The sequence below is a fragment of the Pygocentrus nattereri genome, chromosome 17, assembly GCF_015220715.1.
Source record: "Pygocentrus nattereri isolate fPygNat1 chromosome 17, fPygNat1.pri, whole genome shotgun sequence".
Classification (NCBI taxonomy): Eukaryota; Metazoa; Chordata; class Actinopteri; order Characiformes; family Serrasalmidae; genus Pygocentrus; species Pygocentrus nattereri.
The window spans coordinates 11963542-11982456 of NC_051227.1; the positions used below are offsets into that span (position 1 = coordinate 11963542).

An 18915-nucleotide genomic window follows, 5' to 3' on the forward strand; every position below is an offset into this window, starting at 1 on the left:
GTCTCTGGTCATTTATAGTTGCACCACTCCCAACGGCCCTAGAACTGGTCCATTAGCATAACCATTTGTGATAGCCCTTACACACAAGTGTTACATACGTCTTGATTTGTTTACTCTGACAATAACAGAACCAAAAAATGACTTCCCATTTTTCAGCCCTCGCTTTGAAATGAAAATCGAATGACCAAAAGATTCATGGACACTGCTCTGTGATTTCCTGAGTTTCTCATTCCTGCTTGGAGATGACATTGAGATTACTGGGTCTGTGTGTTCAACAAATGCTGCTAGTTACCTCATCAAAATTCATTCATGTAGCTCATACTGGGGAAAAAGACCTGCCCATCACCTCATCTTCAGCTGGGTGATCTAGACTACAACCTTTCTGACTTATAGATGCTTTTTACACTGTTCTTACTCTCCGTGTATTCATCCATTCTCTCTCTCTCTCTCTCTCTCTCTCTCTCTCTCTCTCTCTCTCTCTCTCTCTCTCTCTCTCTCTCTCTCTCTCTCTCTCTCTCTCTCTCACACTAATCCTGCCTGTAATGTTCATCAGTGATAGGATTCCACATTTGAAGCTTCTGGTTCCACCTGATATGAGAAATAGAACATTAACTAGTTATGAATGAGCCCTTTCTGCACTTTCATTTCATTGTTAGTTTGCAGTATACTGTAAGAATGTACGACTTTACAACATCAAGGAAAAAATGTAAATTATTCATTTACAAATGATTTAAAGTAATTGATTAATAGTTTTTTTATTACACTGTAAAAAGTGTTTCATCAGATACACCAGATCAGATATGTAGTATTTTGGGTTGAATAAAACTAGTGCAACTGCTTGTTTCCACATGAAGCTTTAGTTTAGTTTTATGCAGATCTGACAAGCCACTTTTTACAGTCTAGGTCATAAAACCTAAAACATCACTATTAAGCAGCACCTCAATCAAAATGGCAACATTTCCTTATGAATATTATGGATTATGAATATCTGAAATTTCGAATTATCGGATTTAAAGCTGATTGTAAGAGTTCAGCAGTGTAAATGAATCCCAGTGTTTATGACTTACTCAATATCAAAAAATTAATTTTAAATCATTTTAAAAAAGCTTTACAGGTATAAAGTGGTCTAAAGTTTTAAAGGGTATAAAGAGAAAAGGCTTTGCTTATGTTCCGTGAGGTTGTGGCTGAAACAGCTGGACAATAAAGCACCACAAAGCAGCTGTGAGACACCATCACCACATTCACTCAACAGCACACACAGGAAAGAGGCAGCGAGTGAGGTGGCTCTGGTAGATTTGTGGGGTGTGCCAGAGGCCAATGAGTGCTGTGTGTAGACTCTGAGGAGCGAGCTATGAGACATGGCCTTTCAAAGGAATAGCACTCAGGCTGAGATAGACAGATGCATTTGGACCAGTTGATCCAGCAGAAGGAGGAGCTGCTGTAGGAGAACAGGATGGAGAGAAGCAGAGGTGGAGCTCGGACGAAAGAAAGACTGCAACCGCATGCAGCTAAGCCAGATTTGGTGAATGCTGCAAGAGCTGAAGGCCAGGCTCAGCAGGAAAAGGAGCAACTTCCAGCAGCTGGAGCAGAGACTGGAATTGCCAAGTGAACCCAAATGGAACTGGATAGCCCCGTCAGACGTGCAGGATGAGAGTCCAGAGTCTTTGTAGGAGGTGCGCTCCTCTTGGGTTTTGAACCATTATGGCCTGCTTGAGCATCCCCAACCTGACCTCCTCCTACCAGCCACACCTCCTGCCTCCCTCCTACACCTCTACAGCTCATCAGTTTGCTGGCTCATTTCTAATCTCCACACCAGCCCAGGATTGACGCAGCACATGCATATGCTAGGGAGTAGCTGCTGAGGTCTGGCATGCAACGAAACTATGACCTGTACTTGAGTGGGCAGCACTTTCCAGTAGGGGAGCTTTAACTTCCTTCCCTTTTCTGTGTTCAGATTTAAAGGGAACATTTCATTTCAATTCATTTAATTTTATGGTTTTAAACTTGATCAAGTTTCTGTTTATTTGTACAAGTAATTGTACATTTATAAACCTCTTCCACTTAAAATCTCAGGCTTATTACATGCTAAGCTGTATTATTCTGTATGGCCTGCAAATCAAACTGCCTATTCAAGCTATTTTTAAGCTACAGAAGCATTTAATAAAAGTTCTTGGCTCATAAAAGGTCTTGTCTACTTAAGGAGTTAAACATTGCATGGAGGATGCAAAGCTTTCAATTACAACATAATCTGTAATGCTTTGCTGATACAGCAAAACAAGGCACTCAGAAGTGGGAGGTGATTGTGTTACGTCATCTATGGTAAACTGTGGGTTTAATGCAACAGCATTTGGTTCTGTCACTCTGCCAGTCAACAAGTCAGTCAACTGTAAAATTTCAGAAAAAATGATGTGATGATTTTTGAGTGTAGCTGAGAGTACTGCCTTATCAGTTTATCAGTTATCTAGCTAGCCCTGGCCTTAATCCTAACCTTAATCTCACCCCAAGATTAATCCTAACCCTTACCCTAGCTCTAATTCTAATCCTAACATTACCTCAACCCAAAACCTATTCCTAACCCTCACCCTGGCTCTAATCCTAACATTAACCTCTACCCAAAACCTAACCCTATCTCTCACCCTGGCCCTAATCCTAATCCTAACCTTACCCTCAACCCAAAACCTATTCCTAACCCTCACCCTGGCTCTAATCCTAACATTAACCTCTACCCAAAACCTAACCCTATCTCTCACCCTGGCCCTAATCCTAATCCTAACCTTACCCTCAACCCAAAACCTATTCCTAACCCTCACCCTGGCTCTAATCCTAAATATTAACCTCAACCCAAAACCTAACCCTATCTCTCACCCTGGCCCTAATCCTAATCCTAACCTTACCCTCAACCTAAAACCTATTCCTAACCCTCACCCTGGCTCTAATCCTAACATTAACCTCAACCCAAAATCTAGCCCTCACCCTGGCTTTAATCCTAACCTTAATCTCAACCTAAAACCTAACCCTAACTCTCACCCTGGCCCTAATCCTAATCCTAACCTTAAATGGGTTAAATAAAGTGTGACCACAAATTAAAAAATGACCAATATTTTTCAGAATTTATTCTTCTTTAAGGAGTGAAATTGACAGCACATTTATGGGCCTTTCTTCAGAACTGACAGTTCAGCTATTTACATCAAATCTATTGGATCAAGTCTGTTCTGAAATGACATTCGAGTCAGAATAACAGTCCCTGTCTAATCAGACTTTGTGCTCCTTCTGTATCAGTACCTGGACTTTCTTCACGTCTGCCTGGACTCCAGGCATTGTACGTGGTGCCACCTGGATCTGCAGGCTGTTTTTCCTGGTGTGGTCATTTTCATCCTGTCCCTCATCTTTGAAACAATGCCTATACAATGACCACTGCCTGTCTGTCTGCCTGCCTGCTCGTCTGTACATTATAGCATTATTAACACAGAATCACAGTAATAACCTTAAATAATGTTATATATTTATACGATAAATAACCAAAACACTCCCCAAATTCAGAGACAGCACTTGACTTCTCTCTCCTGACTGATTTGGATGAGATGGTGATTACTGAAGTGAAGATCTAGAACAGAACATCTAAACCTCCATCCAGGATCCAGACCCTCTCCACAGTGTGTGTGTTATGCTGCCTTTGTTGAAGATTTGTGTTTTTGGATCTGGCCGTAGGTCCGAGACGGGTCTTCATCTGCATCTGCATCCAGAGGCCTGTGGATAGAAAGTCTTCTTAAATCCTGTGCTCTCGTGTTTGTGATATTCAAAAACAGTAAATCGGTTACAGTAACACATCGAATGTGTGGAAGGGAATAGGTGATAATGCTGCCTCAGAAGAGCTTTATGTACATTCAGTAGAACTGAAATGATCTCCTTATCTTAGAAACTCATGGCCACTGTAAACAATGAGGTCAGCTCAAATTAAGGTGACATGGTAACTGATTACATGGCTTTTCTTGAGTTGAAACATCTTGAGGACAACAGAGTTCACACAGCTCAAACTTCTTAGTGGAGTCTAAAGTTCTCCCAGCTACTGTTTCTAGGTCTGCATCTCAGTTAGATGGACAAAACCGAATGTGTGTGTTTTACTGTTTCTCCACTAGCTGGCGCTCCTTCTGTCACACAGTTCCATCTGGCATATTTTCACAGTTGTGGCATTGCTGGGATACGGAGCCCCGCTGGTGACTTCCTGTATAAATAAAAAATAATGTGTGGCCACACCTTATTAATGCATGGGAACGAGATCCTAATGCATGGGAATGAGATGATTAAGTCGTGGCCGTGTCTTAATAAGGCATGGGAAAGAAATCATGGCTTACTAAGTCGTGGCCACACATTAAGATCTTGTTCCCACGGTTTACTAAGTCATGGCCACCACTTGATAATCTCATTCCCATGCCTTACTAAGTCATGGCCACACATTAGGATCTCGTTCCCACACTTTACTAAGTTGTGGCCACTACTTAGTCATTTCATTACCATGCCTTACTAAGTTGTGGCCACTACTTAATCATTTCATTACCATGCCTTACTAAGTCGTGGCCACTACTTAATCATTTCATTACCATGCCTTACTGTCATGGCCATGCATTATTTTTATTTATACAGGATGTCACCAGCAGGGCTCCATACTGGGATTCAAACTCACAAACTCTTGATGTTGGGATGAATTATTAGACAGTTGCACCACAAGATGATGACCTGCTTTAAAGTTAAAACAACGGATATTATCTCCGATGTATTAAACGTTTGTAGACACAAAATCTGAGCTGCTTCATGTATTGCTGAAAGGTGCAATAAACTAAGCCATCACACCAGCAGGAGATTGTGGGTTTGAACCCCAGTGATGCCACAGACATCCGTAAGTGTTGATGGAGAGAGTCCTGGGTTGTGGGGAAGTTGAGTATAAAAAACCAAGATCATTTTATTTACTCAACTGTGAACAAACTAAGCAGTTGAGTCAACTCAGGAGAAGCCTTGTACTCAGCTACTACATCATTGTGAGTTGAGCTGACCTTTCATTCTTTACCATGTACAATCGCAGTAACAGTAAGACAACTGTTGTTCTGTGCATTTATGTCTTGAAATATTTACAATTTCCATTGTAACAGTTTGTGACAGTTTTTCAGTGTAATTCCCACTCATAATGGAGTGGGATCTGTCTTCCCTGTTGGAAAAAGACAGAACCATTGTTTTCTTCTAATGGGAATTGGTTTAATGGTTGTCATTACAGACCACTGGTTTCCTGTAGGACACCTTTAGATCCCATTAGGAGACTGTCATGTGCATCTGGAATCAGTTCAACAAAAGAAACTCATGCTGTATTTTGTGTTTGGCGCTGAAACTTTGTTACAGTTTTACTCAGCTGTGGTTTTGCTCTGTGCCTGTTTCGTCTCGTCTGTTGTAGCCATGTGCTTTTGTTGTTGTTCTGTCTCCTCCCTGGCCCGGCCCCCTTGTTGTCTGCTCCACCTGCCTGTGGCTCCGCCCCTTATTAGCCCCAGGTATTTTTCATTTCCCCTCAGTGTATTTATACCCCTGTGTTTGATCAGTCTCTGTCCTACATGGTGGATGCTACCCTGTCGCTTGTTTTCTTTCATCTTGTAGTCTGGTTTTGTTTTCGTTATGGACTTGTCCATTCTGTGATCCGCATGATATGGCGACCCCTAATGGGAGCAGCCGAAAGAAGAAGAAGAAGACTTGTCCATTCTCCAAACCTCTGCTTCTCAGTTTCTGGTCTCTTTTAACTCTAATTTGAATAAAGGCAACTCCTATTTGCATCACACCTCCTCGCCTCCACCATTATACTCTGTTTCATTTCAGAAGGCTTTAATTTCTCTTCACTGCTGACTTCTCTTCTTTAAAGTCTATTCCAGTGATTCACTGCATGGAATAATGAGCCCCAGTGATGCCACAGCCATCCCTAAGTGTTTACCCAAGAGGAAAAGATGTCTAGCAGGGTTGTGTGATGGAGAGAGTCCTGGCTGGTGGGGAAGTTGAATATAAAAGAAAAACAAGTTCATTTTATTTATCTCACTGAGATGTAGACCTACAAATGAAGGGAACTTTTGACTCTAGAAGTTTGAGCGGTGTTCTCATGTTGAGTTGACTCAAAGTTATTATATCATTTTGAGTTGAGCTGCCCTCTCATTCTTTACAGTCTACAATCACAGAAACACTAAGACGGCAGTTTTTCTGTGTATTTATTTCTTGAAATATCTATATTTTCACTGAAACATTCGTCTTGGTGAAATCCAACTTTTGTGTTTGTTTATTCTTTCTGTTGTACGGCTGCTGATGGACTGAAAAGGATTAATTGAGCTCTCTTGTTGCTATGAGCTTGATTTAAAATGAGGAAACGAGGTGGTAATCATTGATCATTGATTCCTTTTTTAGTGTTATTGTTGAGCATCAGTGTAGATGTAATGAAGGGCTTTGCTCACTGGGGGGCGGTGCTGTCTCTGCTGAAGTTCACAGCTGCATAATGAACATCCTCGTCCTCTATGAAGTAAAGAGGAAGCGTGGAGGAAGGGGGCGGAGCCTGTTTCTGTGTGTAAGAGCGCTTGAACTGAATGCTGGAGTAGTGAACGCCATCCTGATTATCTGATCCTTCTGTCTGTTTGGGGTCAGCGGTCATGGCCAGGTCAGAGAGGTTACTGTACACAGGAGCAGAGTCACACTGAGAGAGAGAGAGAGAGGGGTCAGAGAGAGAGAGAGAGAGGGAGGGAGAGACAGGGAGAAGCAGAGAGCGAGAGAAAGCAAGAGAGAGAGAGAAAGAAAGAGGGAGAGAGAGAGAGAGATAAAGACAGAGAAAGAGAAAGAGAGAGAGGGACAAGCAGAGAGAGAGAGAAAGCAAGAGACAGATAAAGACAGAGAAAGAGAGAGAGAGAGTGAGGGAGAGATAAAGACAGAGAAGACAGAGAGAGAGAGAAAGAGAGGGAGAGAGAGAGAGAAAGCAAGAGACAGATAAAGACGGAGAGAGAAAGAGAAAGAAAGAGGGAGAGAGAGAGAGAGAGATGAAGACAGAGAGAGAGACAGGGGGAGATGCAGAGAGAGAGAGAAAGCAAGAGAGATAAAGACAGAGAGACAGAGAGAGGGAGAGAGAGCGGTAAAGACAGAGAGAGAGAGAGAGAGAGAAAGCAAGAGACAGATAAAGACAGAGAGAGACAGAGAGAGGGAGAAAGAGAGGCAGAGAGAGAAAGAGAGAAAGAAAGAGGGAGAGAGAGAGGTAAAGACAGAGAGAGGGAGAGAGAAAGAGGGGGAGAGAGAGCAAGGGACAGATAAAGACAGAGAGAGAAAGAAAGAGGGAGAGAGAGAGAGGGAAAGCAAGAGAGAGAGAGAGAGAGAGAGAGAGAGAAAGAGGAAGGGAGGGAGAGAGAGAGAGAGAGAGAAAGAGGAAGGGAGGGAGAGAGAGAGAGAGAGGAAGGGAGTGAGAGAGAGCGAGAGCGCACAGCATAACAATGTTCATTGACTGTATTTATACACATCATTACTTTATTAAGTGTAATTATCTTAATGCACTGCACAATCGGTTGGGTAATTTTATGGTTATAGCAATAATACAGTCTCAAGCAGAGATTGGGCACCACTTGCCAAATTATATATTTTATTGATCTTTGACATAAAAAGAAGTAAACAATTTTTAATTTAATTTTTAATTTTTCAATTTTATGTCATTTTTAAGGACATTTTGATGCTCAGTTACTTTGTATTTGATAAACTTAAATAAATGACAAAAAATAGAACAGTAATTGTAGATTGTGTAAATGTTTGGACACCTTTCCAGTTCCACCTTAATTGACATGTTAAGACTGGATTTTCATTATGAAATGATCATTCCAGGGAGTAATAAAGTCTCTTCAAACTCAACAACTGGTTCCACTAAGCAGCTCAGAGGATCTGAAAATGAAGTTAACTGACAACACAAAGCCTAAGAAGGCTTTAAAATATGTCTAAACACTTCTAGTGCACAAATTCTACTGTATATAATTAAGAAAATGAGGTTAAAGGGGAACCTTGGAGGTCAAGGTGACATCTAGAAGACCAGGAAATCACATAGATATGCTGGCCAAAGAACCTGCAGGAAGGTTTAGCTGCAGTCTTATCACAAAAGTCAATATCTAAAGCATGGAAAACTACATCTAGAATCAGCTGGTGGCATTTTGGAAACAGGTGCTGTTGACCAAAAGAAGGAGGTAGATTTGTTATGCTTTGTGTTTGGGGCACTAAACTGTAAATTTAGATAAACGAATGGATTCCGCTGAGTATCTACAAATCCTGGAAGCAAATGTGACGCAGTCATTCAGGCAACTGAAGCTGAAATGAGGCTGGATAATGATCCAAAACACACCTCAGAATCCAGCATGAACTTTTGGAGTGGATTTCATGGTTCCCTGACTTGAATATCATTGAAAACCTGTGGTAGATAAAACCCCATTTCCAAAAAAGTTACAAAATGTAAATAAAAGCAAAATGATATGCAAATCATTTACATTCTATACTTCATTGAAAATACTACAAGGACAGCAGATCAAATGTTGAAACTGAGAAATTGTATCATTTTTGAAAGACATGTGCACATTTTGAATTTGATGCCAATGTTTCAAAAAAGTTGGGACGGAGGCCTGTTTACTGCTGTGTTTCATCGCCTCTTCTTTAACAACACTCTGTAAGTGTTTGGGAACTGAGGAGATGCTGCTGTAGTTTAGAAAGTGAAATGTTTTCTGTTCTAGTTTGACACAGGATTTCAGCTGCTCATCAGTTTCAGGGGTTCATTTGTCGTATTTTTCATTTCGTAACCCTCCTAATGTTCTCAGTGGTGACAGGTCTGAACTGCAGGCAAGTCAGTTTAACACCCAGACTCCTTTAATACGGAGCAATGCTGCTGTAATAGATGCAGGATGTAGTTTGACATTGTCTTGCTGAAATAATCAAGGCCTTCCCTGAAAAAGACATTGTCTGGATGGCAGCAAATGATGCCAAAACATGTTTATATCATTCAGCTTTGGGAATGTCACCCAATGCCATTTGCACTAATGCCTCCCTAAACCTTCATGAATACTGGCTTTTGAGCTGTGCACTGATAACAAGCTGAGTGGTCTTTAGCCCGGAGGACACAGTGTCCAGATTTCCAAAAAGAATTTCAAATGTTGATTCGTCGGACCACAGGACACTTTTCCACTTCCCCTCAGTCCATTTTAAATGAGCTTGGGCCCAGAGAAGGTGGCAGCGTTTCAGAAGTGTTTCTGAGCCCATACAGTGATTTTCACTACAGAATCATGTCTGTTTTTAATGCAGTGCTGACTGAGGGCCCAAAGATCACAGCCAGCAGATACTGGTTTTTAGCCTCATCCCTCACAGACAGAGATTTCTCCAGATTCTCTGAATCTTTTAATGATATTCTGTACCGTAGACGATGAAAAGCAGAAGCTCTTTGCTGTTTTATGTTGAGAAACGTTTTTCTTGAATTGTTGCTCTATTTGAGGGTGCAGTCTTTCACAGAGTGGTGAACACCTCCTCATCTTTACTTCTGAAAGACTCCGCCTCTCTGAGATGCTCTTTATACCCAATCATGTTACTGACCTGTTGCCAGTCAACCACCAGGCGTTTTTATCATTAGATCATTTTATCATTTTACCAGCCTTTTATTCCCCCGTCCCAACTTTTTTGAAACATGTTGTTGGCATCAAATTCAAAGTGGGCAATATTTTTCAACAAACAATCAAATTTCTCAGTTTCAAAATTAGATTTTTTTGTCTTTTTCAGTCAAATATAGGATTTCAATGATTTGCACGTCATTGCATTTTGTTTGTATTTACATTTTGGAAAGCATCCCAGTTTTTTTGGAAATGGGTTTGCGTGTGCTTGGCATGTAAAACTGCCCAAGAATATTACAAAGTTAAATGTGTTCTGCAAGGAAGCTGTAATAGCTGCCAAATGGGGTGTTATTAAGTAGTAACTTAGCGAGGTGCAAAAGCTTTGCATCAAACTGCATATCGCTGCTGTAGGAACAAAACCTTGTATCTCCACTTTTGTTGTTTTTAAAGTTTTGGACTTAATTTGAAACCATCTGTGGTCCTTTAGATTGTGTGTAAATTTCATGATGAATGGACCAAGAGAAATGACCCAAAATGACTTGGAAAAAGTTCTGGTTCCATTGACTTACATTAAAAGTAAAGTAGGTTTTTTCCTTCTCTTGTAAAGCTACCATTTTAGAGATATGAGGTTTTGATCCAACAACAGCGATATGCCTTGCCTCCATGTAAATTACCTTCACTTTCCAAAAGATCATTTTTCCGTATATGCAGAAGAGATTTTCATTTTCTCAGGTAATGTAATGCATGTGAGTATCACATGCTTAGTAGTGAACTGTAGTTAAGTCTCTCATTGTTATTAGCTGTAGGAATTGCATTGTAAAAAAAAGTGTACCTTTTGTGGAAAGTGGTCAGTAACTTACTGAAAGATGAAATGGTTTTCTATAATAAAGGATCATTTGTGAACAAGATTGGAAATGAAAGGTTTCATCAGTTTATTATGTCAAAGTTAACAATAATAATTTAATCTGTATTCATTTTTTGGAGTGCAAATTGAGTGAGTCAGCTCAGAATGAATTTGAGTCTAGTCATGAATCTTTAAACATGCAACTTGACCAACTAGAGACCAAACAACTGACGTAAGTCACATCACTGGAATACAGTCCCTCCTCTATAGTCCAAATCATAAAGTTTGTACCCATTAATGTTGGCTGTATTTCTGCGTAGAAAATGCAACCAGTCAGCAGTAGAAACCGCTCTTTTTCAGTGGTGATATGCACAAGCAGAACAAACTGAACCTAAATATGGTCAATAATGGAAAATACCAATGTGTTTGAAGCTGGACGGTCAAATGGTCAAATGTTTTGGCGTGAAATAGGGTCCATATGCCTTTAAGAAGTGAGAAGGTGCAACGAAAAATCTTTTGGTAAAACTACAATTTGCTCTCGGCTGTATCCACCTCCGGCTCACCAAATATCATTTTTTAATATCATGTTCAATTTGAAACCTAATAAATGCTAATGTGTGTTGCCATTTTTGGAGTTCCACCATGATTTTTTTTTTTTAGTGTGAATTTACTGCAGTGAAAAGCATGATAAGGTGACTGGGTATCACCTCAGAGCATCATCGCAGATAAAATAAAAGCTGCTTATAATTACTGTGCATTAAACACTGCGGTCCAGTCAAACACTAACATTTTTGGAGTGGGAAGATCAGCTAAAAATTTAATTTAACTGCGATAGAACAGCTTTAGTAGAGGGATAACAGAGGGATAACACAGGTTTATCAGTATCAACGGTGGCGACATGAGGAGCATAGATTTTACGAGTATTTAATAACCAATATGTAGAGGAGCACACTATCTCAGTATTAAATTCAAGATCACAAAAAAGCTTTGTTGTCTCCAAAATCCTGGTTAAATAACTCCTAAATAAATATCAGTATTGGTATAACATTCTGTTGTCCTATTGCAGTGCTACCGGTGTTATAAATAGTACTGTTTTGTCCTATTACATTCTCACCTTTCCGCTCTCCTCAGTGCTCCTAAGGCCTTTCCCAGGGCTAGAGTTCCTTTTCCTGAGAAACGAGTGCTCAAATAAGATTCACTTTCCACTAAATTGTCAGTCATGTTCAAAATGTGTAAATTATGTTCTCAGTTCACAAACCGTATCCACATCCATCCTACGATGAGTAATAGAACCAGAAAGAGTGCCACACCCACTGTGACAAGCATCAACACTGCGCTGGCCTCTGGACCTTCAGAACCATCACAAATAAACCATCAGCTACGTGATCAGTCACAGTAGCAGAATCTGAGAAATGTTACTTCTGAAATGTTACTTGACTTAACATTATAGATAAATCAGCACAGGATACATTGAAATTACTGAATTATGAAGGATGATAGTGTTCTTTTAAAATGGACTGTACACAGATTATAATTTAATGCTATAATAAAACTATCCACACTTTGCCTACAAATGCATTCTTATGTAGCTACTGTTGTGAAACTGGAAGAGTTTTACAGAAAGTTAACAAATCATATCAGGCCTACATAGAACTGTTACCTCCTATAGCACAAGAATACTGGGGAACATCCTCAGTGCTTGCTGACTCCAGGTAGAGCTTGTTGTATCTGGTGGGTTTGTTAGTTACAGGCTGTCCGTTCTTGTACCAGATGTAAGTGGGGTTGTTGGGCAGAGTGCAGGTGGAGATACAGGTCTGTGTTACTGTCTGTCCTTCTGATGGAGTGGTGGGACTCACTTTCACCTGAAGGTCTGAACAAGCAAATAAACAGGAAGTGTAGCATTTTTTATATTATGAAATATACAGCATAGTAAGTAGGAAGAACCTTAGTTACATTTGGGTGTGGACACGTACCTGTAACACTCAGATTAACTCCAGGTTTACCAGAGAAACTCCCTCTTTCAGTATCAGTGATGAATCTAAAGTAATATACTCCAGAGTCACTCTTAGTCAGATTGTTCATTCTCAGAGTGCAGTTTCCCTCTTTATCTCCAAGAAACTCCACTCGACCAGCAAACTGCTCATTAACACTCAGGTCTATCAGCCTAACTTTGTACCAGAATGTTTTAGTAACTGTCTTATGTCTGGGATATGAGTAAGTGCAGGGAAAGTCCACTGATGAACCCTCCAAAGCACAGACTCTTCTGTCTGAGTAGGTCACACTCCAGCAGTTCTCATCATTATTACCTGTAGAAATAAAAGATTATCAGTGTTTTTCTTTTATTGGTACTGAAGAATTAGACATTACTAGCTTTCATACTCACACACTGTATTGGATCGGATTTCAGGATGGCTGCTAGCAGAGCAGGAGTAGCTGCCAGGACCATCACTGCTATGTAACCTCAAAACCTTCTGCGGTTCATTTGTTGTGTGCTCATGTTGTCCATTTCTGAACCAGTAGTAATAAGAAGGTTTAGAGGTCAAACTACAGGAAGTGCTACAGGTCAGCACCTTCTGCTTTTCAGTTTCAGAAGTTATCTTCATCTGCAGATCTGAGAAAATAAATTAACAAATATGCCAGCAAATATCGTACACATATGTCTGCATCACAGCCAGTTGAACTGACTGAGCAGATAGCTGTAGTTGAGCTGTATTACCTGAAACTGTTAGAGTAACTGCTGTTGAGCTGGAATATTTCTGTCCTGTTTCTGTAACGATCATGAGGTGATATTCTCCTGAGTCTCTCTCTCTCAGCTCTGATATTGTAAGAGTTGAGATGGAGCTGTATCTGTATCTGTTGTTTTTGTATCTCACTCGTCCTGCGTAGTCTGAGTCTAAAGCTAAATCCTCTGGATCTTCCTCGTTCCTCCATTTAGCTTGTTGTTTGGGGCTGAACCAGAAGCTGTGCTGAGGTCTGATGGTGGTGTTGGAGTGAGAGCACTCCAGGGTCACTGTTGATTCTCGTAGAGCGCAGAGAGTCTGAGGACTGCAGGTCACTCTCAGAGTCTCACCCAAAGCACCTGAAACTGAAACCGCATGGATCACTGAGTCTGCAGGAATCACAGAAATCAACAACAGGCCTGGGATGTTCCTCTCATAGCCTTAGAGAATTGAACATATTCAGTTTGCTTTGTTGATAACTTTTCACTGAAATCATAATACAGAGATCTATGTGGTGTGTAAGCTAAACTACATATAATAAAGTCATTTTTACTGAGAAAGGAATGAGGTTCTGTTTAACAAGAAAATCTATTCGTAAGCTAATCTGTGCTGAGGTCTGATGGTGGTGTTGGAGTGAGAGCACTCCAGGGTCACTGTTGATTCTCGTAGAGCGCAGATAGTCTGAGGACTGCAGGTCACTCTCAGAGTCTCACCCAAAGAACCTGAAACTGAAACCGTGTGGATCACTGAGTCCGCAGGATTTCCTGAAAGCAAAACATCTCACAGCCTTACAGAATTTTACTGAATAACATTCTGATTTTTATGAGGTTATTTCTACCACTTGCATCTCCTAGCACAGGTTTCCTCACTCCTGGTCCTGGAGATCTACCATCCTGGTTCCAACACATCTGACTTTAATATTCAGAGGCCCCTGAAGGCCTTCTCACCTGGATCAGATGTGTCACACTAGAATTCTTTCATCTCTATTGCATGTGAACAGGCCTGGGAAGTTTCCCTGTGGCCTGTCAGTTTTTAGAAGCACTCTGGTAATTGATGGTTTACAAGATATTGTGTGTAACATTGGTAACATTTATATTTCACCACTAGTAATTTTATCAACTTGAGTACTGAGTTTGCTGCAAAACTGCAGTGAGACTTAGTAGTACATGAAGAATGTATCAGCATAGGAACTGATGTTTGTACATATATGTTCTTCTCTTTTTTAAGATTTTTACTTAAGTATGTATGTAACATTTTTCCACCCTGTACTATCATGATTACCTGTGCCATGGAGTTACACTGCCTCTGTCTATATAGTTCCCATACTCTTTGTCGCTTTGCAATGTCTTATTTGTCTATTATCTGTTCCAATGGTTCTCATTCCTGCTCATGGAGTCATGCTCATTGCCCTGGGATCACCGGTACAAGGACTAAAAACCACTGATCTTTGCAATTTTCAGTGTGTATTCCATCTTTCATTTTTCGGTCAGTGTGAAAATTTTCATCCATCCATCCATCCATTTTCTAAGCCGCTTCTCCGTCAGGGTCGTGGGTGGGTGCTGGAGCCTATCCCAGCAGTCTTCGGGCGCAAGGCAGGATACACCCTGGACAGGTCGCCAGTCCATCGCAGGGCAGTGAACATTTTCAGCATAGTGGATTTCAGTTCCATATTTATGCACAATGTGGTCAAAGTTGGAAAATTGGCACTATTAGTGGATTTCCTGCATCTATTCAAGTGATAAGGATGAGCTGAAACCCTTTTTGGAAAAGTTTTGAAGACATGAAAAGCAAATGTCAGGCAAGGTGTCCCAAAATCTAAGAGGCTATTGTTTTCCAATATGCAAACACAGGCCATCCTCTGATGAGGAGAAGGTCTGAGTGACAGACTGCACTTTCTACTTAGCTAAAGCTAAAGATAACAATAGAGCTAATACTAGAGTTAATTATTATTAGGCAGATGCAATAGAATACATTACTGCACTCACATGACTGACTTTTTAATTTAGTTTTTCCCAAGAGTCAAATATAGTGATTGATTTTCTGAAGTAGCGCTTATTAACTGTGAGATTCTGAATGTAATGTTAGCACAACACTGACTTTCATATATATTCATGTTTTGTGGCTGTTCTAATTTAAAAATAATCATTTGAAGTTAGTAACATTCAAGTGGAATGTTTTTCTCCCGTTCAGATTTGAAAGCCTGTCTTTGATTCTATTAGCTTGTTCCTATTGTATGAAACTGTTAGCAGCAGATATCCTACAAAATGTACACAAGACAATATGATAATCAAACAAATCAATATACAAACGGTATTTATAATAATAAACAGCCCATTTTTTATCATATTTTCAGAGCAACGGTTTACATCCCTTTGAAGAACTGGTCTTATTACCTCTAATTAGATGCAGTAACAGATAATGAATTAACATTATACAGCTGTCATTCTTTCCTCCGGTCCTGCTGGTACTACGTCCCAGCCTCTGGACCCTACCTGATCACATGACACCACATCTCCTTCATTTTACTCTCCACCTTTCTGCTTCACCTACTTACTGATTCAATTCACCCGATTTGGACACTACTTAAACCACCTCAGTTTGTTTGCCTTTGCTCCACAGAGCCTTACTGAGACTTCCAGTCAGTTCGATTCTCCATCTCCATGTATGACCACTGCTTTGTTTGTTTTTGACCTTGTCTTTAGCCTCTTGGCATTGTAGTTATTTCTGGTTTGACCTTATTTTCTGGATTTTGGACTGCCCTCATGGTTACTGCTTTCTGGATTTGTGTAACCAGTCAGCAGAATCCAGACGGGTGCAGATTAAATGGATAATATTGGTTTTATCATCACAAAGCAAAAAGGTGGGCAAAGAACAGGGATGGGTCAAAACTAGAAAATGGAGAAGGATGAACCAGGCAAACAAAACAAAAGGGCAAGGCAAAAGATGTGATCGATAAATCAGGCAAAAGGTTCCAAAACACAGATCAGATATCTATGGCAAAGGTACAAGAGGGACAAGCAAAAGGCAGAGTAGTCAACAAAGCAAAGGTTGGTAAATCAGAAGAATCCAATCAGCACAAACACTCAGTAGGTTCTCGAAGAAGCATCACTACACACTGACTCTGATTAAAGCCAGGGCTTATATAATAAGTTGTTTTCATCATATGACATAGATCCACAGGTGAAACCATTTAATACTCTGGACACTGTGAATGCTGATAGGTGTGTAAGACAGCATCAGAAGTACTAGAAGGTAGTAGAGTCCATTTCAGATTCCAATTCAGAAGGAAGTTGTAATGTCCCGGAGGAGTCTGGGCAATGAAGTCCATTTCAGCCTGAGAGCTCGTCAAATGTGTGACAATTTGGCTTTGGCCTGGTTGACCCTGATTTTGGACGCTTCTTTGTCTAACAAACCTATTTTACTTTAATTTGGTCAGAAAGCATCTGAATTCTGTCCGAACCTGACAACAGCCCTAGTACCATTTACACACACACACACACACACACACACACACACACACACACACACATTCTAAGCCGCTTCTCCCAGGGAGAGCTGGAGCCTGTCCCAGCTGTTATCGAGCAGAAGGCAAGATACACCCTGGACAGGTCACCAGTCCCACACAGGGCAGACAGACGGACAGACACATTCACTCACACCTAGGGGAAATTTAACATGTCCAACTGGCCTGACTCCATGTCTTTGGACTGTGGGGGGAACCCGAAGAACCCAAAGGAGACCCACACAGACACGGGGAGAACATGCAAACTCTACACAGAAAGGACCCTGGTCACCCGGCAGGGTGTGAGGCAACAGCACTTCCCACCACGCTACCATGCCACCCTTAGCACCGTTTACTTTATCTTACATTAATATTTAACACATGTAATCTTACATAATTCTAGTATGTCTTTTAGCGTGTTAGCAACCTGCTGTGCTGGTTGTTAGACAAAATTTGTTTTTATATGGGGTACATTTAGTAGTTTCATGCCTTTTACTTTATACACATGCAATTTGTGACTGTGACTCTCCATCTATTCACAGGACTGTGCATCTTTTCTCAGTTTGCTGTATCTGTGATCACTGGGCTTGTTCAGCAGCTCTCCGATCCACTCAGAGTAAGGAGCATAACGCATTATCAGAGTGTAAAATCATGGTGGGAGACTGTGAAACCAGAGCTGATATGTGTAAAAATCAAAGCATAAAGAATAATTGAATAGAGGCACAGCTATAATCCTTTTCTTTCAAGAGCCTTTTCACATTTTACTTTGGGCTCTAATCTTGATTATAAGCTGTGCACACTAGACTAAACACAACAGCAAAATCAGAATAATCCTACCTGAAATACTCAGCAGGATGATCAGTGATAGGATTCCACATTTGAAACTCATGGTTTCACCTCATCTGATGTCAGCAGGAAGATGAAATGAGTGCACTTTGAACAACGCTATCAGTTTTGATTCGTTCTTAATGTTTTATACCTACATCAAACACAGGTAAATGCAAAGAGAAAGAAAACGACTGTGTTAGTTCTGTGTTAGACTCCCTTCTCAAGGTGTTGTTCTGTCAAGCATCTTGTCACTTTTTCATGGTGATTCCAATCAAAAATTAGAAATGACAGAAAAATCCCATACTAAATGTTCTATCTGGCTGAGCTCAGATCAGGTTCAGAAGTAAACTGAAGCTAACACTGTCCACAGAGCCCAGTGTTCACACTTAACTAGATTTAAAAAATACATTACATGTGGTTATATAATAACTTGAACATAGAGCAGTTCTAGTAAAGAAAACGTTAATGGTACTTACAGGATATTTTGAGGACTTTTCACTCTTTCACTCCTCTCAAGCCGACTTGAACTGAGCTGGAGGAGTGTGTTGGTGTCATGTGTAAATAAAAGCAACCGCAGTATGACTTTAACTTCCTTCCTTTTTCTGTGTTCAGAGTTAAAGTGAAAACAGATGTTTTCCACTCATTTACTGTTGTTTTATACTTAATCCAAATGTATTATCTTAATATTATCGTAATTCTAGACTCTGGAGGTCATATTCCAGGATAGTTTAATCAATGTGTAATAATAATAGTAAAACCACACCCCATAATGCTTTGTTAACACAGGAAAACAAAATAGACCATAGTGGGAGATGCTTGAACTGGCAGGATTACTGGGTCCTACTGTTTAGCCTCTATAGAGCCCCGGACCATTTCCAGTGGCTGATGGACAGAGCGAAGAGTTCTGGATGAGATCATCCATTCTGAAATATGTGATGGGTGTTTTTAGGCCATTTGTGTGGCTGAACTCTTCGCCAACACAGGACATGCGTCTTTGGACTCTCAGAAGCTCAATATCTGTGTTATACCATCTGCCATGGAGCTCATTGCTCATGGGAGAAAACGGTTGCTGCCATATAATGCTGTCCCAGACCCAACACAAAGACCCAAGTAAGCGGTTCTTTTTGGGGGGTTGGTTAGTGGGACTTTGGGGTTCTTTGTTCCTAACTTCTCCTCAATAGCATATCTACAGAATTGACCTCAAATGGTCAGCAGAAGAAAGTGCCATGAAGTGTCGTCATTGAAGAGACTTTGCAGTACTATGGCATTCTTACTACTGGGCATTCTCACTTCCTCATAGATCCTCAGAAACCCTTTCATCATCCAAACGGATTCCTCCAATGTGAGAGTAGTGGAAGTCCCCCAGCCAGGATTTCAAAAAGGAGTAACACATAA

General features: G+C 40.6%; 1 protein-coding gene across 3 annotated transcripts; it reads right to left on the reverse strand.

Annotated features, from left to right (window-relative positions):
- Positions 1–3098: 3098 nt before the first annotated feature.
- On the reverse strand, positions 3099–18069 carry LOC108443636. 3 transcript variants are annotated; one of them, XM_017724398.2, is made up of 10 exons: positions 17997–18069; positions 17530–17671; positions 13187–13555; positions 12854–13081; positions 12444–12776; positions 12131–12340; positions 11729–11819; positions 11585–11639; positions 6474–6709; positions 3099–3747 (listed from the first exon to the last, which is right to left on the reverse strand). In XM_017724398.2, exons 2-10 carry the CDS (start codon positions 17579–17581, stop codon positions 3663–3665), a joined length of 1659 nt encoding a protein of 552 aa, XP_017579887.1. In that variant the 5' UTR covers positions 17582–17671; positions 17997–18069; the 3' UTR covers positions 3099–3662. The 3 variants fall into 3 exon arrangements, with proteins under 3 accessions (XP_017579887.1, XP_017579889.1, XP_037402545.1); XM_017724400.2 differs by lacking the exon at positions 6474–6709; XM_037546648.1 differs by lacking the exon at positions 3099–3747 and having other exon boundaries at positions 6570–6686.
- Between the last annotated feature and the right edge of the window lie 846 nt (positions 18070–18915).

What these genes read in the sequence shown, in the direction of transcription:
- LOC108443636 (XM_017724398.2), bottom strand. Translation starts at nt 17,581, where the DNA reads ATGAGTTTCAAATGTGGAATCCTATCACTGATCATCCTGCTGAGTATT. An exon ending in AGTTACTCTAACAGTTTCAG is followed by an intron (nt 13,082 to 13,186) that starts GTAATACAGCTC and finishes TTATTTTCTCAG; the next exon opens with ATCTGCAGATGAAGATAACT. An exon ending in AGAGACAGCACCGCCCCCCA is followed by an intron (nt 3,748 to 6,473) that starts GTGAGCAAAGCC and finishes TTCTATCCACAG; the next exon opens with GCCTCTGGATGCAGATGCAG.